The following is a 27,307-nucleotide window of genomic DNA, read 5'->3' as shown; positions in this document are numbered from 1 at the left end:
AGCTGACTGCACTCGGTTCTTTTGCGTCGGTGATGTCTGGAATGGCTCCACTTCTCCCAGGAGCGCTGGGTTACATGTCTGAGACGAAATACTCAGGAATGGTTCTCGGTGAGGGAGAAGCCAGCCTTGCCCAGCCTGTGGGCTGTCCCTGGGGTGGTGGCTCTGCAGTGTCCCGGTGAGGAGGAAGCTAGCCTTGCCCAGCCTGGCTGTCCCTGAGGTGGTGGCTCTGCAGTGTGTCGCTGTGGCAATGGCATTGCCTCATCGGGCACATCCTGCACCGCAGCTCTTGCCATCTGCAGCCACCCACGGCCGTGGCCTCCTCGTGAAAAATACAAATTCTAATGAACAGCCGCTGAAGTTGATCCAGGCTGTTCATTGCCCACACATCCTTGTTTATACAGAGGCAATTCACTTACTGAATGCTGTAATAAAGGACAAATAAGTCATGTTATCTTGTTTTACCCATGAGATAAACACGTGTAATGTGCAGTTGTCAGAGCTTAGGCAGCACCAAGAACAGTGGCACATCTGGAATTTAATTCTACTAAGTATTTTTGGTTTGTGTAGTACAAAACATGCACCAAGATGTTGCCACTCCTCTACTGGAGCCACAAATGTAGATGAAATTGTTTTCACAATTAATACAGAGTAAAAGATGACGTTTCAATATTTTATTCAAGTCGGGTTTGGGTTTTTTATCCATTTTTAGTAGTGTCAAGTACAGCATTTTGGGGTCTAGTTCCACACAAAATGGAAGACTCTCTAAAAATGTACCCATTTAGTTGCTAAAAAAAAGTGGTAATAAAAGAAAACTCCATTTTAGAATTAGTGATGCAACTATGTGATTGCAGTTGCAAAGACTCTTCCCTGATTACGTCCATTTTACAAGCTTTTTCATCAGTGCAAGGGGAAGGAACCACAACACAGGACAGGCAGTATTGCCTGAGTCACATCAAACCTCCTCCACAAGGACTTGGACAAGGCAGACAACCTAAAGCATTCTGGAGACAGCAGTAGGTGTGGGATAACCAAGTAAGACAAACCATGGATGAAACACATATCTAAAAAAATAAACTTTAAAATCCCTTTTTCAGACAATTTTGCACATTCCCTCATTGACTGAAACCTTAGGTGTCAGAACATTTTGCTTACACAATGAACAGTACAATACAGTGGTCTGCAATTCCCAGGTTTTATAACACATTATCACATTCCTTGTGCCATCAATATATTAGTAGAGGTAATCAACACCTTCCTTCTTCTTATCACGTGGCAGCTGACAGATGTGATGAGCAATTACATAAAGAAAAAAAAAGCTAGGATTTTTTATTTATGATTTTGTCTCCACTTCTTCAACAACATTTTTAAAGCTTAGCTGTCTTTAACCAGGACTAGCAGGACAGATACGTAGCAACACCTGCACCCCAGACAAAACATTGAAAATTACACTATTTTCTGAAGGTAGCTATGCTGTATTTTCAGATTAGCAATTATGAAATCACTCTTTATGCTTCAAATTCCAATCCTAGACCAAGTTTGTGACCCCCTGCATTGATATTCTTGCCATCCAACAAAGCTGACAACGTCAGTTTGATACCTGCAAAAGAGAAAAGGGAGAGAAAAGTCAACTTAAAACTTCGAATGAGCTTTACGTTCAGAAAGTGCCATGTCTGTTACTGCTTTAATTTATTGTGTAGCCATGTTAATGGTATTTGGCAGTTGGCCTTGGAAGGACTGGGCATTTTAAAACAATTTACAGATAAGAAATCTTTCTGAATTATGAAATTTATAATAAACCATGATGATAGATTCTGCTTTTTATCACTTTGAGTAATTAAAGCTCTGAGCCAACTCACTGCTGCTGGTCTACTGATTAATCTAATTTTAGAGTCCAGAATTACAAAACCTGGGACCTTGATACATACTCACTTTTCTAAACCACTTTAAAATCTGGGTATGAAAAAGCCCAAGCCGCATCTGCTGTAATATCTCATGTCAATCTGCTCAGTATTCTGGCAGCAGATTTATTACACTACATTAAAACCAATTTTGCAGCAGAAAGATTGCCCTCTTCCTCGGCCAGGGGACCTTGAGAAAGTCACATTTTTAAGAAGAATAAACTCTGTAATAGGAAGCCTCTGAAATATTAAAAATTTAGTTACTGACCTGTGACACAAAAAATTACACACATATTTTATATATCAACATGAAAGACTATTTGACTGGTCAGTGAACAATGATCTCTAATAATTCTGCTTCCAACAGATATCCAAAATTAACAGAACAGTCCCTAGAAAAGTTCATCACTGGCTTGCCAAGCATGAAGAGCAATTTTACAAAACCCATCATACTTTATCACCAAAAAACTTCTGATATTTCAAGATTAAAGTATCACTTTATTGACTTTTATCTGCCTAGACTTACCTGGCTTTAAAGTCTGAGTGTATCCTAACCCAATCAGACTGGAGTTGTTCACTTTAGCCTTAAAGGGAAACAATAAAGCATTATTTAGTAATAAATAGTAAATAATTTAGTATCTTTCTTTAAAGTTCTCCATGCCTGAGACTTATGCAACAGCTTTTAAGCAGTTAGGGATTTCCAGTTTTAAATCCCAGATAAATCTAGAGTTAATTTTTCTACAACTTAAATCCCAAATCTCAAAGAATCTACAGTTACTGTAGAAAAGAATGAGTTTATTAACATAATTTTTATTTTTTTCCAGACTGACACAAAAACAGTCTCAAAATAGTGCCCAGTGATAATAAAACATTCTGTGTCTCTTAAGGAAAATCCAAGAGCTGTGCTTTCAGGCTGCCAGAACCAAAACAAGCAGATCCAACTACACAGCACAGAACTGCATCAAGACTCTGCTGATTGAAAGGCTGCTTTCCTTTTCTATTATAAGCACTGATTTTCAAATGCATACAAATGTACATGCACAGGACTCACAGAAAAAGAGGCATCTGAGTCAATCTGATACTTGGCCGCTATTCCAAAGCGAGTGTTGCTATTTCCAGCTGTCCAAGCCAGATTCACAGCAGTTTCCAGTTGATCATTCACCTTCTGGTAAATGGAGCCACCAAATTCTGTTCCATCATTCCTGGAAGGAATGCATTAGTGTCGTTTTAAACAGCACCCCAAAATAATAATCTTTTATTTTTCCAGTAAGAGCTGTATTTGCACAAAATCCACTTACACCTCATTAAATATCCCTATAACAACTAAGATAGAGACATTAGGCCAGATTGGTTATGAAGCTATTTTTAGACACTTCAATTCATTGCAAGTTATTATATTTCTACAACTTCTGAAACTGAAAACAACCCATGACAAACTATCAAAAATTAGACTAATTATGATAGCTTCTAATCTTCCCTTTCCTGTAGATGGGAATCTTTGTAGTAGAGAGATTTATTTTTCCCTGAGTGTCTCTGAAATAATTACTTTCCCTGGCAAATGTTTCCTTGTGCCCTGAGAGGACTGTACCCCAGTCATAAAACCTGAGTCATCCCAAAACTGCCATGTCAGCATGCTTTTACCGGACACAGAGGAACTGTATCACAGGTGAAGATGCCAATTTAATGTGCAAGTCTATAGGCTTTTGCAAATGAGTTCCATTTGCAACAGTCTTTATGGAACATCTGTTCTATGGTCTATGGACTAGAAACAGAAGTGGAACTAATTTTGCTTTGCAGAGAGCAATGGCCCACAGCTGAATGGTGAGTAGCACAACTTCCAATTACTACTGCTCCACTGTCACACAGGAATAAAGTGTGGTAAATAAAAGGCAAAAAATTAGAGCATGCAGATCATAAAGACAAAACCAAAAGACTGCTAAAGGCCTTGCACTCCTCATAAACCAGTGAGCATCTGAATTTCCATTTTTGCTTTTTTTCTTTAAGAGAGGATACACACATATTGTAGAAAAGAGGCTTTAAACCCCAGGAAGATCTGGGGTTATTTCTAAACTGTGAAATAATCTGGTTCCAATTACTAGAGTACACCAGACCTTTAGTGATTACAAAAAGGGGTGGATTTAGGATCTTTTCCCTTTTACCCCTTTGGTCTGATATTCTTTAGTTCATAACATTTGCACAAACAGTAGTGATATGCCTATTTAGAAGTTCAAGCAATAGCAACAGCCTTTTAAATTGTTAGAGCAATTCTTCCAGAAAAACACTACAATACTTACTTCAGATAAGACTGAAGCTCACATTAACTGCATGGGCTTGGCTCTCAAGAAAAGGAGGGATTAAAAAGGACTGAGGAGAGCTGGTTATACAGGCAGATTTTGTGCAAGGTTCCCACACAGCTCTGTCTTGACCTGCAACATTGGGGGGGGCGTGGTCTGAGCTATGCTTAAAAAATTAGGAAAGTCATATTTAAACTAGAAATTATCCAGCCCTACCTCCCTTGTTTTCATTATTAAAGAATAATAATAATAATAATGTCAACTTCTTTTTAACTCTAATAGTAATAATAGCACTTTTTTATGCCAATAATAGCACTATTAATGTAGTTATAGTAAAAAAATAAGACTAGCCCTCTATGAAAATTAATATATTAAGGCACCCTGAAGGCAAGTAACTTTCTAGAGTCCCCTGCTAGTTTGTGTAATGCCAGGAACCAAAAAAAAAAAAAACATGCTTCATGCCCCACCTAGTTACATTATCTGCTCTGCCACAGCATCCCAGTGAAACACTGACCTGTATAGATGTAAAAACCAAGCAGCCTAGCGAGGGAAGTTCCATACACAACTCCTTCTGGGATTATACAAAAGCTCTGACACGTTTTCAAAGCTGAAATACATCAACCACCTAACTAATCTATTATTAAAAATAAATAAGATTTCTATTTGTATCATATATCTATAGTTTTGTACAATAACAACAGCCTGAGAAACAGACCCTCAGGAATACAAGAAACAGATCTGAGCCCCCACTGCTGCTATGAGTTTCTGCTGTTGCTTTAATTAAGAGCAATAATAACCACAGCATTTTATAGCAAAAGCCAATAATGCAATGTTTTGAACTGCTACAGCACAACTAAGCTGAAAGTCATTGCACTTGAAGGAGTAACTTCTAACTCCTGAGTGGGAGGGGACCCCAAATATTGTTTTGATGGAAGTTTTCTGCCCACATTTCTGTGCTTTGGCAATCCTTCAAACACACTGTCTGGGCTGTGGGGGTTCGATTGTTCTGTAAGGCAGCGGGAGCTTCCTAAACCAGCTCGCTGCAAAACAGCATGAAACGGAACAGAAGGCCTTTGAAGAAGTAGCTCTAGGAAGGCAGAGCAGTTGTTCAGCCCCCAGATGGAAACAGCCTGGAATAGCTCTGCTACATGCAAAATATCCAATTACCCAAGGGCATGGAAAGGGGGGGCCAGGAGAATGGATTAAGGTTTGCCTCATCTTAAAAAACTGTCTTCCCCAAAGGCATAAATTGCCTTTTTAAGAGGAACAGGAGACAGAGAAATTAAGGTTTTCATGGAATTTAATCCTGGTTTCCCACTGTTGATACATTCAGAAAGGGCAAATACTTGTGTAAATATATTTTAGAAGCTGCAATACCAAATAAATTTTTACACCATATCCCTTCCAGTACTAAAACAAACCCAGTCCCTGACTCTTCCAGTCACTCCATTTTGCCTGTTCTTGTTCATCTTCTGATTAACTCTCATCTACACATCAAACCACCATTTTGCTTGATGTTGACAGGTGTAAAAGGAAAGCATTGCTTTTATTTCAGCTTTCACAAAGAGTATTTTTATAACTTACTTTTTTTATTATATCACTAATGAATTCTAACAGTCCTTATCTGTTAGACAGACAGCGAGTTCCAGTTCCTTCCATCATGCACTCCCTCACACACACAACTCAAAGAAAAGGTAATGCAGCTGAAAAAATACAGCTTGACGTCTTCAATGAAGAATTAATTTCCAATTCATCATTCCCTTATTCACCATTGCTGAACCTCTGACCCTTTCATTGTTTAGTAATCCTTCCAAATTCCTTTTTAGTGCCTGTCTGCCAATACTTACACATTAGTGTGAAGCTGGAATTCATCAGTCTTATAGCCAACAGCAAAGTTGCTCTGGGTTACTCTAGACTTTGCTGTCTCAAAAGTCATTTGGTAGCCTGCCAGCCACCCCTCATAGCCAAGCACGAGGGCTCCACGTATTGAAGGACCCGCAATATCAAAATCCATGTCACAGCCGATGTTGATGTGCTCCCTTTTGTACCCCGACTTAATTTTAGCACTCTTTTTCCTAAAGAGAAAAGACAGGTATCATATCTTTGCAAAGGTACACCTGTAGGTAGCAATTCCATCATATCACTTAGTTTTTAACTCAGTGTAATAATAGTTCCTGAAGACAACATGGACATCCCTAGAGAGCCACATGATATGTCACCGTCTTGTGTTCACATTTACAAAATCCTAAGTCAGCTACAGTGAATTCTTTGGAAATGAGCTATAAAATATGGTGTGGTGCCCCACAAAGCACTTCTGGACTGTATTCTGAAAAGCAGCTGCACACAGATGGGAATTGACAAAACTGTATCCTCATCTCCAACTGATACAATGGTTTTGGAAGTTTGGTACATACAGGGAAGGGATGGGAACTGTAGAAGTTTACAGATTTGCCACTAGAAGTCCACAGTAGTGGACTTGCTTGCCTGCCCCAAGCAAAAAACTTTTGCCTGTCCCAGGCAAACAATTTTTAGACAATCCTAATGAATTGGGTAATTTTATTTACTGTGACAGACATTAGGAAATCACTACTTTGTGAAAATCTCTGCTATGAAGCAAGCAGACTGCTTCAGTGGCTCTGCCATCTCCATTTCTCCTAATGGTACTTTGTGAACTTTAATGGTTACACAGCCATATACAGCCACCAGAAAGCTGCCAGGTTAAGGCAGAAATAAACTTTCCTGAGTCATTTGTTTATTTTTATACTATTGGCCAGAACAGTATTTTCTCATGTGTTCTTAGGTTGATTTACATCAAGGGTGCAGACTTTCACAAGCCAAGAGAGTTATGTCTGATATATTCAGTTACTCTTAATTTAAGATTTTTTTTCTTCTCTTTTTACAAGTGTCTTCTGTCTTTGACCAAATCTCTACTGAAATCTTTCTGGAAAAGTCAGGTTAATTTGAAATTTCAAATCAACCTTTCATGTCAGCTCACAAAAACAACCTCCAAGAAAGTATCAGTGCTGTATCAGACCCACACAGAGACTGATCTCTTTTTTATTATTATTAGCTCAGACCCAGGAATTTCTTGTGTTTTGCAGAATCAGAAAAAAAGTGCAGGAGTGCCAAAGGCACTCATCTGCAACTTTTGTAAAGGCCAGCAGTACCTCTCCCACCAATGTCACGGGGACAGAGGTAAGAACACAGAGTGCTCCAAAAAATGATTTTACCTGCTGAAAGATTTGTCACAGTCAGTAAGTAATACGGAGGGGAGAAGTCTCATATTCAGACATGGTGCATCACTGTCAAACTAAGCCAGGTCACACCAGGATTGAATCTCACTCCATTTAGCCACATTTAACATTTCTCTCAAGGCAATCATAACTATAGTGTCTGTGAAGTGCTCAAGAAATAGTTCTAGACCTGTTACACCATTGAACAAGGTTTTTCCTTTTAATTTCTCTAAGAATCCTACCAGTTAAGAAATAATTATAAAAATCTACTTGAGATTTTTCTGATTAACAAAAATACCTTGTTAATCTAGAATTTGGAGTGGACTGAAAGCAGTTGACAATGCAGAACACTAAATCTAAAAGACAGGTGAAAGCTCCCCTGGGACTGTTACCCTGAGAGCCTGCAGTGCAGTCTGCTGCTCTGGGAAGCTGATGTGCAGAGTATTTTGACTCACTGGCAGCACTGCTTGCACAGATAATCAGGGAAAAAAAATAAACTAACATCTAGAACTACAGCTGCTGCTTAATCCCTCTGGCCCACATAAAACATGGCATCCAATCACCATGTCAGGAATACTCATCCACCACCCAGGCACACTGTGGCCTGCAAGAATTCAGATGATAAATTCAGCTCGGGACAAGAGCCCAGTTCTGTGTCAACCTATCAGAGCTGTGGCCAAGTGGCCCCTAGAGCTTGTTAAGCTTTGCATTACAGCTGACTTGTTTGGTACTTTTATTAAGGCAGCAGCTCATCCTCTGACATGGCCAGAAATACACAATGGAGCAAAACCACAACTTTTTCTTCACTCTCTAATTCTAACTATAATTTTCAAGCTACTGTGTTTAAGTTTGCTTGCTATAGTTAAGGATTATAAAGGGATTATTAACACTAAGGTGTAAATGACATGGACGTGATTTCATCATACACAGGCTGATTATTACCTGTCTTGATATCTCAGGACAAAAAATTAAAAATGCCTTTTTTGTCACTTTAGCTTACTCATTTCTTACCCAGTGTTAGGGGAGAAGGTGGAGTCAAAGGTCAGCTTCAGGCCCCGTGCAAGCTGAACAGAAAATAAATTCAGTGATTGGATATCTAATTAGACATTGGTGTAAGTGAATTTGTAAATTGCTTTACTGGAGCCAAAAATTACCTGATCTTCAAGAGTAATCTCAGTGCCTAGTGTGTTGTCAGTGTTCCACTTTTCTGTGAACATCAATCCATATTCCACCCATCTATATTTTGTCTCCAAACTACCACTGACTTTGTTTGTTTCTGAGTTTGCTGAACCTGAGCTTGTAAATTCCTAAAAGAAAAAAATAATTTATACATATTCATTTTAGTCAATATATACATAAATGCAATCAAGCAAATGCTTATACTTGTAGAACATATAAGTCATTATAATCTGTTAAATATTAGTTCATATAAATACAAGTGTATTTATTTTAAGAAGAAATATATAGTAATCACAAAACCACTGCAATGTTTTGGATTTCAATGTGCTTCCAAACTCACCAGTCCATTTTCAGATCTTGTTTTCAAATCAAGCTTTATTAACCCAAAACCTAGAGAGTGAGTAAAAAATATTAATCATATATATGTTGATTTGAAAAGCATTTCTGATTTATTTCTTAAAACTCTTCTAAATCACGTGTGAACTATTAAATAGTTAAACCAAGGGCAGAGTTATCAACCCATGTGTTTCTAAGAAGAAGCTTGTACTCATTTCAGATAGCACTTGACTGATGAATCCTATTGACCTCAGCAATATAACTGGGACCAAATTAGGTAATAATACTTTTTTTCCCAGTGAGGAGCATTCTGTTAATAAGCAAACTACAGCCATCAGTGATCCTGTTCATCAATACAAGGGCACAGCCAAAATATAGCACACAATTTTCTCACAAAACCAACAACAGTTCTATGGGGAACAGGAAGAATTTTATCAAAAGAAAAGTAAGTTACCCTCCCTTTCCAAACAGCAAGCACAATGTGAAACTGTGATTCTATGGATTCTAATGGAAATAACTGGAGTATTTCTCAGGGGAAAGTAATAAAATCCTAACAGTTTCAGGAATCAGGTAGACAGCAAATGCCCAAACTTATTTTGGCTTTATTTACCATATCCCTTGGTGAAAATATCTCTGGCAGATTTGCCCAGGTCAGCATATGCAGGTGGAACAGCCATTTTCTGGAAAGGAAAATTTAGGAAATAAAAAAAAGGAAACTACAGCATTCAGAAATTTACTTAATTCATTTAAGCAACAAGAAACTTAAGCCCATTGCAGCCCTTTCATTTTGTATCCCCCACCCACAACTAAATACAGCCTGAAGAAAGCAGCTATTGCAAACAGTGTGATTTCATTTTGCTCGGGAGTCAGAAGCAGCAATGACCATGTACATGCCACTAAGGATGTGAAAGAGGCTGCAGAGCTAATATATATTAAAAGGAACTGTCTATGCCTTTCCAAAGAGTTAACTGTTGTTTTCTTATCAGTGTAACTCATGAATGAACTTCTGCTTTTTTCAAACCATTTCTCAGAAATGTTTCTCCTGTTTCTCGCAATGGATCTCTGCATTCTCATGTAAAGCATTAGGACCCCAACTCATTCACTAAGGAAATGTAACCAGAACAAGCATCTACCATCAGGAACATCTCTCTTTCCCTAATTCAGTACAGCAAATGGATAACATTTACGTGAGCAAAATCAATAAATGGTCATTCTTATGTTTCAGTTTTCTTTGACTTTGCTATCACTATTAATGGGTTAAGGTCTCTCCTTAGACTTTGACATTTAAGTGTTTTTCTGTGCACCTGAGAAAACATGACCTTGCTGAGAAAAATTCAGCCTGCAGGGAGGCCACGCTGTGAGGCCAGGCCATCAGGAGGGCAGCCACAACCCTGCTTCGGCAGCAAAATGCAGACTAGAGCTCCCTGCAAAGGCACAGCCCAGTGCTGGGAACACTGCAGGGGCAACTTCCTCCACTGTGTTTTGTTTCTTAGGGATGCCCACACTGTCGCGGAAGTCCTCACTTTCCCATCTTTAGCAGGCCCTGACATTCTTAGTTCAGTGGCCTCCTGCAAAAGATATAAATGCATCCCATTTTCTCTGCCACTGGGAAAATTGTCTCACCATATATAGAGAAGAAAATAGGATTCTGAGGAACAAACCAAGCAAATCTCCTTTTTTGTCCAAGTACAATAATTTCTACTCCCTTATTCAAATAAAGTAATTTCTTTAGGGGAGACAAAGTCAAGCGATCTGAAATGGTGCAAAACTTCTGCCTTTGTAGACAAGATTTCTGAATTCTACACAGCAAAAGAGATAAATTGTACTTATAAAGCTAATCCTCTCGATACCAGATGTTGCACTAAAATTCCATATTCACTAACTTTTTGGCTATTCAAAAGTAATAAGCAGTTAACTACATATGCATGCAAATGCTTTAAAAACTGCCTCACATTGTTACTTCACAGTATTCAATGTTAGCAGAAAACGACTCCTTTAAATCCCACACAAACCCACTAGGTCCAAACACAAGGGTGCCTTAATATCTCTCTGGCTGCAGCCTGGGATGCAGCTCTCAGGCAAGCTCACCACCCCATGGAGATCAGATAGGGACTTTCAGCAGTCACTCAGCGCCTCAAGCACTCCAGACAACAAGCTGGTGCCTGTTAAAGCAGGATATTGCTATTGCATAAAGGAAGAATCCCTATCCTAGAGGGAACAAAACAGATCTGGTGGCTAAATAAAAGCAAACAGTCTTTTCAGAACATATAGTAGGATACAAGGGCACATACTATGATGTAGCTTCAGTTGCAGACTGCTTGGGTGCATGTCATTTCTTCCCAGCTATATCCACTATTAAAATGCATCCCCAAATACACAACCAGCTAAAGAGTTAATTTTTTTTTTTTTTTAATTCATATTCCAAAGCAGTTTTAGCCACTTATATTGCACCTAAATTTCTCTGCTTGGGTTTGTTTTGTGAAAACATAAAAGCAGGGATTTAATTTTTATACACAAAATCAGCCTTTAAAAGAGGGAAGAAAAAGGGAAAAAAAAAAAAACCCACAAGCAGAAAAACCCCCTAAGAAAGTATTACCATATTTGTGTAAGCAATTCCTCTGCTCCTCATTGAAGTCACTAGAAGCAGATACAATACCCTGCTTGGAAATCACCCCCCAAAGTTAGGCAGCACTCAGGAAAGGGATGGCAGGAGTCACTAAGAGCTGTCTGTGTACAGCAAATGCTTCTGCCTTGCCAGAGCAGCCCAGCCCCATGAGAACCCTCTGATGGATATTGCCATTTAGCATCATCAAAAATTAAAAATATTACAAATCTCTACACTTGAAAAATCAAATAAGCATTGCTTTGAAAGATAATGCACTGCTCTGCCAGCTGTATCTTGGAATCTATCAGATCTATTTTATCAACAGTCCCTTTGAGTCACTTCATAAAATCAAAATATTTTCTTCAAAAATGAATGCTGTATGCTTTTGGGCTGGATTTTTTCAGTCATGTTTTTCCCTTCTCCAAACCCATGAAGCCAAGTTTTGTTCCCTGATGCCTATGTATCTCCTCTGGCTGTGGCCCGGCTCATCAGGTGCATGAACTGTGCCAGGCTGCTCCACTGCTGCAGTCTGGGCCCAGAACAGTGGGAGACATGAGAGCTCCACTTAGACAATTACTGTAATTAGGGGACAATGCTGAAAGCCAAATCCCAGCTGGTTGTAAGGCAAATCATATAACACACACAGAGCAAGGTGTTTAAAATTGCTGAGTGTGGAAAACGCTAGGAGCTGTGTACTTGATGGCTAACCTTGCCATTGTCAGCAAGAACAAAACAAAAATTTCTGTTTGCACTGGCTAATAAGAAGCCTCTTGTTTAACAGATGGAAAACAAACCTGATTACATCCTGTGCGAGTACAGGTTGTAAGACAAGCATGCTTAGCAGGGATTCACACTCTTAAAGGATCAAGGAATGGCCGTGGCCAAGTGCCCTTGCTTTTCACCAGTGGGATCCCTGCACATTAACTCAGATTAGGTTTGGACTGAAATGAATTCACTGCTTTTATCCTTGTCCAACTGTGCAAATAGCTCGGCATGACTATGGACCTCAACAGAGTGGGCCAAGCAGAATATCTGTAAGGTGTTCCAAGTGAGAAAATATTTTGGTTTTCTTGAGTAAGAAACACCATAGCACAAGTGATGACTGAAGAAAACCTGAACTGAGGAGTAAGCTCCAAGTGCTGCAGTGAGCATACCTCCAGGAATATCTGATTTATAACTGCCACAGGGAGAAAACAGGAGTTCCCTTTGGAGCTGCAGGACCCAAGAGATAGCCCCAGTGAAGATTTCATTACAGAAGGCCAAATTTGAGTATTTTCCAATGTCACAGATGGCAAAGTTTCCACTTGATGATGCAGTTCTGAGCAATTAAATCGAATTCAGTCCAAAAAGTAACAAACCCACAGGGTGCCCTGGCAAATACAAGGATTGGCTGCAACCAAAGGAAAACTCATCTCTGCTTGATAACTGTCATACATGCCTAGGTTAAAGTTTCCCTGCACATATTTATCAGATTTATGATATTTACACGGGGAAAGGAACAATCTAAAAATTTAATATAAGAATCAAGTCCATTATAAGAATAAAATTCCCATTAAGACAATGGAAGTCTATCAGATTGAAGGCTAAGAAAGTAAAAAGGCTGGATTTATCCTTATGCAGCCACATTTTATTCCCAATAAATCTGAACTCATGTATCATTTCTTGATGGTACCCGTAGTTTTGAACATTCCAGCTCCTTGTCTCCAAAGGCATGAAAGTAGCACAGTACTTGCTACTTTTGCAAGTAACAAAAGGTGCTACTTGCAGGGTGGACACATTACAGCTGCTAGGAGCAGCTGGGAGGGACAGACAGCATTGGGTCATGTGGCCAGGTACAGTCTGTCTGCATGGCGAAAAACCCACATTAGGGTCTATTGCCTCAAGGTTAAAAAGAATACTATCTCCTTCATTAAAGGAAAAATTATTCCTTGGAGTGAAGCCGCTTTTAAGTGCCTTTCTGGACCCCCAGCCTGGGCAGTGTCATTTCCCAGCCAATGTCTGTTGTGTCAATATACCACAGAGGATGGGACTTTGCTCTCAGACAGAGCAGGGCCCAGCTCCCTCCATGTCCTATGGCTGCCTGGAGGCACCGGCATCCCTCTACAACATCCCAGGTTCCCAGGGGAGCACAGTGCTGCCTCCACACGTTGGGTTTTACGGTCCAGATCCCAAATCCCTTCAAGTCATGCCCACAGTCTGCTTCAGATCAGGTTCAGCAGCCTCACTGTGCAGAGATTTAAAAGCACACTTACCCCTAAATACATGCACAGTCACACAGAGGTCAAACATCAAGCTGGGCACAATCACGAGGCTTTTGAGAAGCCAGTAAAAGCACATGGTTTGTAAATACTCAGCATTATTAGACACAATACTTAACAACACTTTTTGTCCCAACTTGCTACTGTGCCAACATCATATAATCCATGCACCATTATGACTCAAAATTTAAGACTGGGAGTCCACAATTTCTTTTGTTGCAGACACTATAAAGCCATGCAGCGTCCCTGTGACACTTGCAGGATCCCAGCCCTCCTGCTGGAGCTTTGCTCTGGAATTGCACGCATGATGGAGCAGAAGGGTTTATGCAGTAACTCTGTAGCCCAATAAACAGAGGAGCATAAACGAAATAAGCCCCTTAAAAGCAAATGTAAATATTATTATTTAGGCTATACTAATTATAGAATTAAAGAAAGAGACAACCTGCTCTAATCATATGGGTACACATTAGGAACTGCAGTGTTGCATGGCAGCCCCTTATTAAACTATCACATATAAGTATCGATTAAATTCACTTGGGGGGAAGTCACAGCTTGCTGTAGCTACTGTAGAACCACATCCCCACATGGTAAATTAATCTGTCTCTGCTAAGTACCTGCAGAGGAGGAGAAGAGTAGTGCTGCTGTCCCACCCCGTGCCACCAGCATGGCAGGGCCCAGGTCAGTGCACGCCCGGCAGTGCACTGAAGAAGGGACATGTCCCTCGCTCCCAGCCCCACTCAGGAACACCCAGCACCACATCAATGAGGATGAGTAATTAAAATGGAATTCTGTCTTCCAGCACGATGTGACAGCTCACACAGGAAAGGAGCATCTGCTACACCGGTGGATGTGTTTTTCCTTACCTGCAGCAGATGCCAAGCCCAAGAAGGCCTGAGCTGTGTGTCCTGCCTCCATCCTAACAGTGCCAGGGCTGGGGACATCCTTCTGCTGCTACAGCAGCCAACAGTGATGTCCCCCACACCTTCACACCCCCATACACACACCCCAAAACGTGGACAGGAAGAAAAGGTGCATCTCCTTTGATGGAGAGTGCTGAGGGGAGGCTTTATTCTGGAATGTCATTACAATAGTGCAAAAGCCCATTTCTGACAAAAATTCATAGGTGAAATGCCATGAGAAAGGTGATTATTCAACCATCCATTGTACCCAACAAAACAAACTGCAACACACCTCTATTCTCACTAAGTCATCTGAGAAACAAGCTGGGATCTGTTTCTGCTGGAATCACTATAAATATTCCCCAGAGACACAACCCTGCATTGGTCACTGATGATGAGTCAGCTGCACGCCACTCCATTTTCTTAAAATTTTGTTACCCTTTTTTTTTATTTTTCAAATACCTAAAGACTGAATGAGTCAAAGACTTTTCCCCCCTCCAGCAAGAGTTGTTCCCAGCAAGGGCTGTGACAAGGCAGAATCGAGGCAGCTGCTGCTGCGGCCCCACAGTGCTCGGTATGGGAGCAGAAAGCAGAGACATGGGGATTTTTAAACTGACATTATTCCCCACAAGTACAAACCTATATTCTGAGAATAAGCAGAATGAAATGAAAGAAGAGATCAGTTTGCCTGCTTGGCTTGAGGCTTGGGGTTTTGGTACATATCAGAACGAATTTGCCAACCCGCAAGAAGGATGCCGGGGGTGCGGAGGAGCGAGGTGAAAGGGATGTCAGAGCCAAGACGGTGCTGAAGCGGGCAGGTACGGCCACCTTCGACCTTTGTTTCCCGGGAAGGAGCAGAACAATCCCGCAGGCTGAAGCGCTCGGCAGGAGCCGCACGCTCGCTGTGGCCCAGTGACCTTTCTCCTCCCGTCACGGGGCCAGCGCCCGGTTCGCTGAGCTCGGCCTCCGCGCTGCGGCCGGCGGCATCCCGGGATGCGGCGCCGGGACCCTGCCGTGCCCGCTGTCACGCCGCCCGCGATGTCCCGGCCACCCGCGCCTCCCCAGCAGGCCCCCGTGTCGCAATGCCCGGCATTACATAAGGACAGAGTTTTATCCCCGTTCCGCCGGGCCGCGGGTGGGCAAACCCGCCCGGGGCGCTGCGAGCTGTCCCCGCTCCCACGCATGCCCCGAGTCCGGGTCCCGCCGCCCGCATCGCCCCGCGCCGCGGCCCGGCACCCCCGCCCGGGACGGCCCTACCTGCCCCCGCCGCGGTGGCAGCTGCACTCCGCTCCGCCTCGGCCTCCTGCGGCGGCGGCTGCCCCTGCCCGGTGCCTCCCCGGGCTCTACGACGGCGGCGGTGCGTGACGGCGGGCGGGACCGGCGGGGCGGGGCGGCCGCGGCGGGCGGGGCGGCCCGGGCTGCGGAGCCGCTCCCCGGGCGCGGGGTCGCGCCGGGCAGACCCCGCGCCCCAGCCGCACCCGCTCAAGGCACCGCAGCGGACCCCGGCTACGGCATCCGCGGGATGCACCGGTGCCAGCCCCGGTACGACCCGGGGCACCTGCAGCCATCTGGGTACCAGAATGCCCGGCTCTACGGGAAACGAGACGAGGTGACTTTTAAAGGGCCCATCCAAGCCAAACTATACTGATTCGATGAAAGTCCCTATTTAGTCTGAATTAGCTAAATTAGAATTGCCTAGAATGTAATTTAGAATTTAATTCTAACTCCCCGCCTTGTTAAAATTTCAATTCTCCATATCCTGGTTGAGGCAAGACTGGAGGGAAAGAAGGAAGGGGAAGGAGGATTTGAAAGAGGATCTGTGAGCCTTTGAGGCTGTGTGTGACATCTGGTGAGTGTCCAAAGGACCTGTCAGGAAGCCAGGGGTCAGCGAGGCAGCAACACTCCCCCCGTGGGAACTGGGACTGGGTCCAGAGCAACACTCTCCTGGTGACAAAGCACTCAGGCAGGGAGTGCTCTGCTATCAGAGGGGAACAGAGGTGGAACTGGGCCACTTTCAGGATGAGATATCAACCCAGTCCTGCACTGTTGGAGGTCCTTGGGACGCTCAGAGCATCACCCGCAAGATAAACAGGGGAATCATCCAGGCCAGAAAACTGCTGATGGTCTGGCTGGTCACCCTTCTCCCCCCACCACACAAGGGATGTCTGTGTCAAAAAAAGAATAATTGCTAAGAGTTTACATCCCACTCACAGGTTTATTTTGGTTTGGTTTGGTTTTTAATTAGTTCTTTCCTTCTCTTTCTCCCTTGCACAGTGACAATGGATGGTGAGAGGAGGCAGTTTCCCTGCTTGTTCTCTTACCTGGCTCATACCTTTGCTTTCCCAACAGCATTTCTCTGAAGGGCACTGCTCCCACAGCCGTGGCAGGGCTGTACCCCATCATGTGAGTGGTGCCTGCCCTGGCACAGCCCAGGAGCAAGGTTGGAGTCATGCAACTGAGCACACACACAGCACTTGGGAACTTTGGTCAGAGTCCAAACTAAATAACCCTGCAAGGAACTTAATGTTGAACTGAAGTGTATAAATGAAGTGGATTGTGGAATTCAGTGGGATCTCAGGAATTTTATGTCATGCCAGGGTGGTAGAGGAAAAAGGATTGTGTGTAGCCCCATATTGACCTTAGAAAGGCAGCTGAGGCAGCAAAGGCTAAAGGAACTGTGCTGGATATCAAATCCACATTAAAATAAAGTGTGCAGCCTGCCACCAGGGTAGAAACCCACAGAAACAAGAGCTCTCTTTCAAGTTTGGAAAGTTCTTCTGACCACAGTCATTTTGTTGATCCAGACACCACTAGGAGTGTGGGTGTTGTAACCAGTGCTCAGAGTTGCAGTCAGGGTGAAGTGTCAGCTCTCAACACCCTCTCTGTTCTCCCTCTGGCAGCAGCTGGTACCTTCCCTCTTTTCCTGCATCCTGGGGCCTGTCAAAGCCTGCCCTGCATTTCACTCACTGTCCCATGAAAAAATGTAGCCCAGCAAAAAAGCAGTGGGCAGCTTTCTGCTGGGTTGCATGAACCTCCTCCTCCAGGAGTCAGAGGAGCAATGGAAGTAAGGAGGCTGCTGGTGCAGAGGCAGGACCCCAGAGGGGAGCAGGGGCACAGGATGTTCCCCAACATCCCTTTGGCCCAGTCACAAGGGTGCACTTTCACTCTGAGCAGCAGCTCCTCAACCTGCCCCTGCCAAAGAGCAGCCTCAGCTCTTTGCCCTCTGCAAAGATAAATATGGTAATAATGAGTGTCATTTGTGGAGCACTCTCTCCCAGCCTTGCTCTCTCCCAATGCATCATCCTGCTGATGCCCCAGATTATCAAATATATTCTTTTATTACCTCTGGGCATAAAAAAGTATTTTATTACTTGCAGAGAGAGACTGCAGCCTGTTTCCTACAGCTTTTCTCTGAGCAGCCAGACCATGAAGAAACCAGCCCAGCCCGTGCCTCGCATTGAGCCCTTCCAGCCCCACAGGCACCCAAAGGGTTTTAGGAGCTCCTTGGAGAATCATTGGCTGAGATTAATTTTCACACGCTGCCCCTGCAGCAGAGGCTGAGTGCACAGAATCATGGAATTGTTTAGATTGGAAAACACCTTGAAGATCATCAAGTTCAAGTGTTAACCCAGCACTGCCAAGTCCACCACTAAACCACGTCCCCAGATGCCACATCTACACAATTTTAAATCCCTCCAGGGGCTGGTGCTGCAGGTGGGTTTAGAATGAGCAGAGGGACAAAATGTTCAGTATCTGTGAGATAATTTTTTGTTAATTTCTGGAACACTCATCTACCAAAAGATGGCAGCAAATCTCCTCGAATGGAGTTGGACATCAGTGTCATCTGCTCTCTTGGGCTCTATTTTTCCTACAGGTTCTGAACTGTGCCAGAAGAACAGGAGGATTACTCTAGATGTTCTCAATGGAGAAAATCTGTGCTTGTGACTTCAGTTTAAATTTTACAGTTTCCTTCTACAGTATAAGAAATTTCCAAAATGCTCTAAATGCCAGTTCCCTCTTTTATTTTGGTAGTTCTTAGTTTTTAGTAATGCTACAGCTTAATTTATTTTAACAGGTGAAAATGCAACATAAGGGAATGCATCATAATAGATTTGACTAACAATAATTCCAAAATTGTTCTCATACAGACTCTGTCTAAATGTTCCTTTTCCATCACAGGCTTTAGGTCTTGAGCACTCAGAGCAGTTTGTTTAACATCAGCTTGCTAGAGAAATCTGGAATTGCCCCATCTTTCATTATATAAATCTGCACGTCAATCAGAGATTATTTTTAAGGTCTGTTCTGCATCACTTAATGGATACAGACGTGATCCTGGTTCTGATACTATTCATACCAAATTAGCTGGGAATAAATCAAAGTCTGTAGAGTCACTGCAGGTACAAAAATGTGGGCTCCACTCAGCTCTGGTGACAGTCCTGGGATGGGTTTGCAGCAGCTGTGCCCCATGCTCCCCTGACAGGGCACAGCTTAACAAAGCAAACCCCAAAACAAGTGGTTTATTCAGGAGTTAGTAATGGGAAGCATGGAAGGATCAGCCTTTTTGCATTTCAAAGTATGCTTCTGATTCAATTTCTTCATAAAATGGGACCAGTAAATACTATTTTCAATAATCACTTTTACATGGCCAAGTTGCACAACGCTGTAATTTCCTCCAAAACCAACTTACCTGCCTAAAATAAAGCTGTGAGGAAAAAATTGCAGCTTGTGAATTCTACATGAACAGCTAAGTCTAATTCAACTGCAATTTCATTCACATCACATAACATGTTTGAACAGCAGAAAAACTCATTAGCCAGAGATCCAAGATGTATTTGTTCAATAAAGTTTGATTTGGCTCTCTTTAATAACAAAAATGTTTTCAGCTTGTTAACCTGCAAGGAATCCCTTCATAATCAGTCAAGGCCATGCTGATGGAATCATAAAATAAGCAAGGATGCCTCGTTGCTGGGTATCACACTATGTAAACATATCTTCATGCCTCTTACACTGATAAACTCAGCCCAGGCTGTGTTGCTCAGAGCCAAGCCCTTGCTGCCTGCAGTGCCCATGTCAGAGACAGGTTGTTTCCACTGCAGAAAAACCTGCACTGGGGATGCCTACACAGCTCTGATGCTCCACAGAGCATCTCTGTCAGAATAAACAATCTTTACCCAGGCCAGTGTAAGTGGGCTGCTGCTGGTCTCCTCAAATGAGCACAAGCAGCTATTTAGCACCATCAGCACAGCCCTCTCACACACCTCCCCCCCCCAATGTCTCTGCTCCCTCCTTCCCCGTTCTCTCAATGGGACACAAATGTCTTAAAACTCTGTAAAATAGTTGTGTGGTTTTAACTGATTATTTTAAAAAAACACAGTATGGACCAACTAATCATGCAAGCTATCCTTGAGGATCCATAACCTCTGGGCCAAGCAGTGAAGATTGGCCATGCCAGCCAGCCCAGCTGCAGCCAGGACAGTCTGAAGCTGCTGCAGCTTCACACAGGGGAAAGATGAGCTGGTTGAAAATGTGGCCTCAGCTCAGAAAGGTCGTTGGTTGTTCCTATTCCCATTTGTCCATTTTACCACCTGCCTGGAGTTTCCAGGCATTGTTCAGATACTTAATTAAGATGTGGCCCCACAGAAGATTGTGTTCTGCCCTAGCCAGATAAACCATCCCAGAGCCTGGTTTTCCCCAGCACGGCAGGCTCAGTCCTTCATGATGCTGAAAAAAACACAAGAGATGGTGCTGAAGGGAAAAGAGATTATTAATGGAATTCTGTGGATGGATGCTGATCAGCACATTTCTGGGGTGAGGGAGCCATGTTCAGGCTTCTGTCCTGGCTGCACCCAGACATGCTTCATCAACATGGTGGGGTGAACTCTGCCAAGAGAGTAAAGCCTGGCTCGAAACACTGAAGAAAGGATTATTTCCAAGGATTATTACCTTGTATCTTCTAAAGAAGCACCCATCAGGCTGAGCAGTGATGGGCACCCCTGGCCAGTGTGCTGTACCAGGACTGTGCCACACAGCCTGCAGTCGGCTGGGCACTGGCAGGAGTGAGGGCATGGGGGGAAGAAGTCCAGAGAGGGCTGTATTGATTTTTGAGGAAGAAAACCGAAAAAGTAGAAAACAAAAGGGCAAGGCAATAAAAGCTAAACGCCCACAGCTCCTTTTGATGTTGGAAAATAACAAAGAGATTGACCTGACATTATTGCACTCCTTGCTCTCTCCCTCTGGGCTATGTTTTTATTTCCCCAAACCAGTCGTGATCAAAGCCAGGAGCCCCTCCATTGCTGTGTATTTTCCTTTTCACTCCAAACAAAAGTTGCAAAGGCTGCAACAGTTTCTCTCACGCCTGTCTTGGTCCATTGGTCTGTTTCAAACAGAGCTGTTTGCAGGAGCAGCAACTCCCATGGTCTCAGTAACCTCATCTTCGCACTGCCGGGGAGAAAAAGCCCCACCCAGGCAGGGGAGAGGGAAAGTGATACACACCCTACTCCTAGGGGGAAGCTTGTCAAAACAGATGTCGCAGCTTTTAGAACTTGAATTGTTTGGGGAGATGTGGAAATTCGGTATCAGATAAGGCTGGAGGAGAAGCCTCCTTGAGGCCAGAGCATGGACAATATCTACGCAGGCAGATAGTGATGGGGCAAGGGAGAATGATTTAAACTGAAAGAGAAGAGCACTAGATTAGATGTTAGGAAGTAATTCTTCTCTGTGAGGGTGGGGAGGCCCTGGCACATGTTGCCCAGAGAAGCTGGGGCCTCCCCATCCCTGGGATTGTCCAAGGCCAGGCTGGATGGGGCTTGAAGCACCCTGGGATTGTGGAAGGTGTCCCTGCCCTGGCAAGGAGTGTGAAGCCTTTAAGAGCCCTTCGAATCCAAACAATTCCATGATTTTATGACATTTGTAACCACAGGGAAGTGATGAGTGACACAGAGGCATCAACTGTGAAAGGAGCTGTGCCTGCAGGTACTGAAGAGATCTTAGAATCAGAGAACCATTTAGGCTGGAAAAGACCCTAAAGATCATCAAGTCCAACTGCACTTAACCCAGCACTTCCATGAATTCTTCTTCAGAGAAAGAAAGAAGAAAGAGAAGAAGAAGCTGAAGTCATGACCTCCTAGCATACATTTTTCTGCATATATTGAAGAATGTGTCAGCCCTCTTCACTTCTCAGAAAAAAATCAAACCCAAAATTATCACAGGCCATAGTATTTTCTAAATACTGTGATTATCTTGTCTTACAAGCAATGCTAGTGAAGCAGTGAAGATACGGTATGTCAGATAAATAGGTGATAAGTGCATGCCAAGCAAAACATCATTTGTAGGCTATTTAAATTCAGGAAGCATTGGTATTAATCTGGCAGATAAGTTTCTATGTTGTGGTTATAGAGCTGCAGACACAATTATTAGCTGCTATATAGTCTAAGACATCTTTTACTTGTTGAAGACCAGACTGCTAAATAGAATTGGAAAAAAAGTCATTGAGTCACTGGAAAAAAAAAATTGAGTAAGGGTCAAGCAGTGGAAGCTGCAAGAGGACTCAGTGAAGGAAGAAGCTACCAGGGCTCATTGCTGACTGCCAGCATAAGCATGGCAGGAAGATTCATGGCCATGTAAAATGGTCAAGGAAAATTCACTTCAGCAAACAAGAGCTGCTGGAGCTGAGGGTTTGCTTGTTTCTGTCATCTTCAGCAATGGAGTTTTAGTACTGGAACACTTCTTGAAACAGAGACTTGGCCGCAAAATATTTGCATTGGATTGATATTTGAAAAAAAAAAAAAGGCGGGGGGAAATGGTTCAGCTCTATTTAAATGATTATTTCATCAGGTCATATTTAGGTTGCCTGATCAAATAATCTTGCAAATACAGATGTTTAACACTGGGGTTTTTCAAAAACAAAACTAAGAGCATCTGTTCTTCAGCTGCAGTATTTATTCTGTGCAGTTAAACTGAAGGCATGAGATCAAATCTAAATGTGGTTGGGTTATGCGTGAGCATCTCAGCCTGAAATGCAGCTGTTGCTGCAGTACCCAATGAAACAGGACATGTGGGTTTAGACTACTGTTCTTTAAATTCCTCCAGGTAAAACTGAGTGTACGGAGAACTTCTCTAAGCATTGTGACAACTTGTTTCTGCTGCTGCTGAGTGGATACGGCTGGGATTAGCACTGAAGGAAACAGTGGAAATCAGCACTGGACTTGGAAAATAGAATAATTTTACCTATTTATGTAGTGTAATAAGTGGAGTCCATTAATTACATTATCCACTGGATATCCTTAACAGGACAGACACAGCCCTACAGCTTTTCCATTTGAGCTTCTTCTTCCCATGGGAGCCGGGGGAATCTGGTCCAGGGAAGAACAGCCCTTGCCAATGAGCATCCCCCTCAGTACTGCTGAGAAGCAAAAACCTCCATGGAGAGGGGGCCAGTGGGTCCTTCCCACCTCATGGAGGGTTTAGACCCATCTTTGGCATTAAAGAGGAATAGCCAGAGTTCTCATCTCCATTCCAAAACTCATGGGTTTTCTTCTTCCCAAAAAAAGAATATCAGAACTGGCCAATGATTGACTGAGAAGAACAGTAGGGATGTTATAGCAGAAATCTGAGAGGAAGGACAACATGGTCAGGAGCCTGCAATAGAAAAGGTCTTTCACAGCTCCACAAGAAGTCCTGGCACCAGATTAAAGCTGGGTATCGAGTGCACTTGTAATCCCACCCCTGGCAGGAAAGGGAGTGCTGCATTAGCACAAGACAAATTGCTGGTTGTGATAGAAGCTGGGGGCTGCTCTGGGAAAGAGGGTTTTTTTTTTCTGGAAAAAGACAAAAGAAGATGGCTTATCTGTGAAGGAGTCTGTTATCTATTCCTCAGAGGGCACAGGTCCTGCTGGGGGAGCAGGCTGTGCTGTGCTGCTGAGAACATCTGTCACCAGACTCCTTGGAAAGGGGCTCTTTATGATCCTTACAATTCACACTTTCCAGCCAAAGATCTCATGGAAAGTGCTGCCTGGGAGCTCTCCTTCAGCCTGCTTTATGCTTATAGAAATGCTTAAAAAGAGATTTATTCCTAAAGAAATATTTTCTAGAGCTAGTGATGAGCATTGCTGGTTGCCTTGAGGTCATCCCACTGAGCCTTGCAGGAAGGAGAAGTGGGTGACTTGAGCCAAGAATCCCTAAAATTTCTGGTTTGGTGTTTATATAAAAATAAAGGCAGGTGAAGGGTAAAATTGGTGCAAAAGACCTTGCAAAGTCCATGTGGGAGAGGTGAGGAGAGCTTCCCTTCCAACTCAGAGGGAAGATCGGGGCAAAATCTCCACCTACTTCCTCAAGCACAGGTGAGCAATAGTTTAGGTGTTTCACTGCACTCAGCTGAGCTCAGCACAGCCTTTCCATGGATCCCAAGAGAGTTTGGAGCAGACAAGATTGTTTCCCAAGCACAAGCCAAAGCATTACCCAATGTCAAGCAGTTCTGCTGAGGCTGGGAGCAGCCCATCTCCTGGGAATGCAAACCTTGAAAGCTCAGCAGGTATTTGCTTTCCTTGCTGCATCCAGCCTGGATAAAGTCCAGAGAGCAGGACAGTAACAGCAGCTTGCAGAGCATCCTGTAATTTCCTCCTGTAATGCAGAGGAAATCCTGTGGATTTCCTCTTTTGGAAGAAGATCTACCCTTTGATCTATTCCACCTTAGAGAAGGAAAAGGCAATTTTCCTCTTAGTTCTGAGATACATCAGTCACCATGTGGAAATACCCTCAATTATGAAAGAAGGCAGAAGCTGACAATAAACCCCAGCTCCCTACACACAGGTGCACATACACACATCAGCCTCTATTCCATTGACTGTAATTAGTAGTGCCATTTTCTGTTCTCTCTTGATCAAAGTGTTTGTCCAAAAGTCTCTTTTTAATCTTTGGTCCTATTCTTTGATTGAAAGCTTTAGTGAAGGAAATTCCTCCATAAGTTCAATAATTTGCATGCCAAGTCCTGAACAAGGCACCCAACAAACAGAATAATTCCTCATGACAAATGTCCCATTTGGCAGCAGATGTTAACAGAAGCCCAGGGCACTTTAGGAGCATTTTTGACACTTGGTTTTAGCAACTTCAGGCCATAACTTAGATGCATGTTACCCTGCAGTGACAGCAAGGGCACAGACATCTCAGGGAAAGAGCCACACAGTGGGACAGTCACCACCCTGTTCCCTGCCAGCAAAGACCATTAGGCCACAATTATTCTGCCAGCAAAGACCATTAGGCCACAATTATTCTGCAGTTGTAGCCTCTGATTGCCAATATTTTTGCAAGCAGTTATGTATACAAAGACAGAATTCATAAAATATTATTTAAAGAAATCCTTTATAGAAAGACAGCTCATTAAATATGCTAAGATCTCTTCATTTTTTTTTAATTTATTATATTATATTTTATTCTCATGAAGGATAGCAAACTAAAAGCTCTATCCTAGTGCATCCCTGGGATGGAAAGGGCAGGAACAGGGAGGTGGCAGAATTTGCACTGGGTAACAAAGTGGTATTTAATAGGATTATAGGGCAGGTTTGGATGCATTAAATGAATCCTGCTGCCTGAAGCAGCCACTGAAATATTAAAAAACATAACATTCAGGGAGGAAACCACACTGCTAGGCTTATCCTCTGCTAGTCAGACAAGAACAGCTCACATGTGCCATCTAGTGATGCTGCTATTTCATACATTGGGAGTTCTCCAGACAGTACCAAAGACATTCAGCAAGGATATTCTGGAGAGCTCATAGCCACGAGGATGGCCACCAGCAGAGCTGTGCAGGCAGCCCTGTCTGACAGCCCCTAGCTGCTGGTGCAGCCCTCTCTGTGCACAGGCTTAGGACTGATATGAGCCCAGAGCCAAAAATAATCTAAATCAAATTTCTCAAATATAATAGCAAGGCTTGTGTTCAAATCCACATATTCTTTTGTGCACAAAAGAAGGCACAAAAATACACTTGGTAAAAGCAGTATAACTAAATAGCCAAGAACTAAATAATAACTACTCTGTAACTAGATTAACTAATAACTTGGAACTAAGTAGCACTAGCAGAAGGCGCCAGTAGAAGGCACCAATGCTTAAATCTGAAGAAAAACCAGGATTTTTAAAAACATGTTAATTGAAGATTTCCTGGGATCATGATCAGAGCAGATGGGCAGAGCAAAGCCTTGGCATTTTGTAGGATTTATAAGGACAAAGTACCAGAGGCAGCAAATGAAGGACAGACATTTACCCTTTTAATTAATGGAAGTGGGTTTGAAGGGCACTGACTGAAGGAGGATGTGGGAATAACCATTCCATTAAAAATGGAAATGCCTTTTGCCAATAAGCTTACTGCTGCATTTGTACTGGCATGAAGAACAAGCTGTGTGGAGTTCTCCCTCTGAGCTGGGAAGGAGATGGGCCCAGAGATGCCCCAGAGCCAAGAGCCTCTCCCATGCCAGGGGGCTTGAGGCCATTTCATGTCACACTGGTGAGGGCTGGAGAACCTCAGCACTCACTGCTCAGTGCTGTTTAAGAAGATCTTCCTCGAGAGCAGCTTCAGAGCAGCTCCAGAGCAGCTCCAGCAGAGAAAATGAGGCGAGAAGGGCAGGATGGGCTGCAAATCTAGCTGCTTTCTAGGGACTCCATGGCTGGGCTGGTGCTGTCAGAGCAGTAACACACTGAGAGCACAGGCACTGACAGCACAGGCTCTGCTGATCCCCAAACACTCATTAAATCAGTGACATGAGTGTTTGATGTCCAACCTGTCCAAAGAAGTTTCCATATTTACCAATACCATCTCCATCTTTCATGCTTCCATTACCCTCCTTGATTGCAGAATATTTTCAGGCTTTTTCAAGGCAATTACATCTCACACAGGATGGTTGTAGCCACCTCCTACTCTAAGAAATACCTTTTCAAAGCATGAGATACAGGGAGAGGAAGGGGTCAGTACTTGCCTTCACTGCAGGCAGTTCCCCATTGGAAATCTGCTCTCTCATGCCTGCCTCTCCAAGGGGTTGGCTTTCAGGGATATTGAATCTCAGGGATGTGACCTGAGTTTTCCCTTTGCTGCTTCAAGTCCTGCATTGTGCAGATCTGTAATATTAAAGACACCCAAGATCCTTCCCAAACAGTTTGTTCCCCTGCTTCTTCGTTAGTAAGATGAATGGTTCAGCTCGCCTTCAACCCCCAAGTGATTGCCCTTTTCCCTGAAACAACTGCTGATTTTATCTCTCATTTCCCTATACACCCACTCCCATATTTCTTTAAGTTTATCCCTGAAAGCCCCGAGTTTTTAGTGCTCACTTTTCATGGCCTGCAGCTTTTCTTTTAACATAAGAGCATTGTTTCTGGCAAGACATTAAGGTGTTCATCAAATGCCAACATAGAAGCCATAAATAATACCCCATTTGCATTCATATGTTGATAGTCCCTCCATCTCTGCTGCAATGGTCTCTCCCTGTCTGCATCTCCTTGGCCCAGGCTGTGTTCCTTCACCCAAGCTGAGATCACACCTTTCCTCTTTCCATCATGGGCTATTCCACCTGTGACAGTTGTCCATTCAGTGCAGCAACAAAGGACATTCCTTCACTTGGACT

The 27,307-nt window shown here is 43.2% G+C and overlaps 1 protein-coding gene across 2 annotated transcripts; it reads right to left on the bottom strand.

Annotated features, from left to right (window-relative positions):
- Positions 1-656: 656 nt before the first annotated feature.
- VDAC1 (voltage dependent anion channel 1) lies at positions 657-16,079 on the bottom strand. 2 transcript variants are annotated; one of them, XM_059860527.1, is made up of 9 exons: positions 15,960-16,079; positions 9,551-9,620; positions 8,945-8,994; positions 8,580-8,732; positions 8,437-8,489; positions 6,040-6,267; positions 2,950-3,100; positions 2,425-2,482; positions 657-1,597 (listed from the first exon to the last, which is right to left on the bottom strand). In XM_059860527.1, exons 2-9 carry the CDS (start codon positions 9,615-9,617, stop codon positions 1,506-1,508), a joined length of 852 nt encoding a protein of 283 aa, XP_059716510.1. In that variant the 5' UTR covers positions 9,618-9,620; positions 15,960-16,079; the 3' UTR covers positions 657-1,505. The 2 variants fall into 2 exon arrangements, with proteins under 2 accessions (XP_059716510.1, XP_059716512.1); XM_059860529.1 differs by having other exon boundaries at positions 1,513-1,597; positions 2,421-2,482.
- Positions 16,080-27,307: the final 11,228 nt, after the last annotated feature.

Source organism: Haemorhous mexicanus, chromosome 15 (genome assembly GCF_027477595.1).
Source record: "Haemorhous mexicanus isolate bHaeMex1 chromosome 15, bHaeMex1.pri, whole genome shotgun sequence".
Classification (NCBI taxonomy): Eukaryota; Metazoa; Chordata; class Aves; order Passeriformes; family Fringillidae; genus Haemorhous; species Haemorhous mexicanus.
This window is presented reverse-complemented; position numbering and strand designations above follow the sequence as displayed.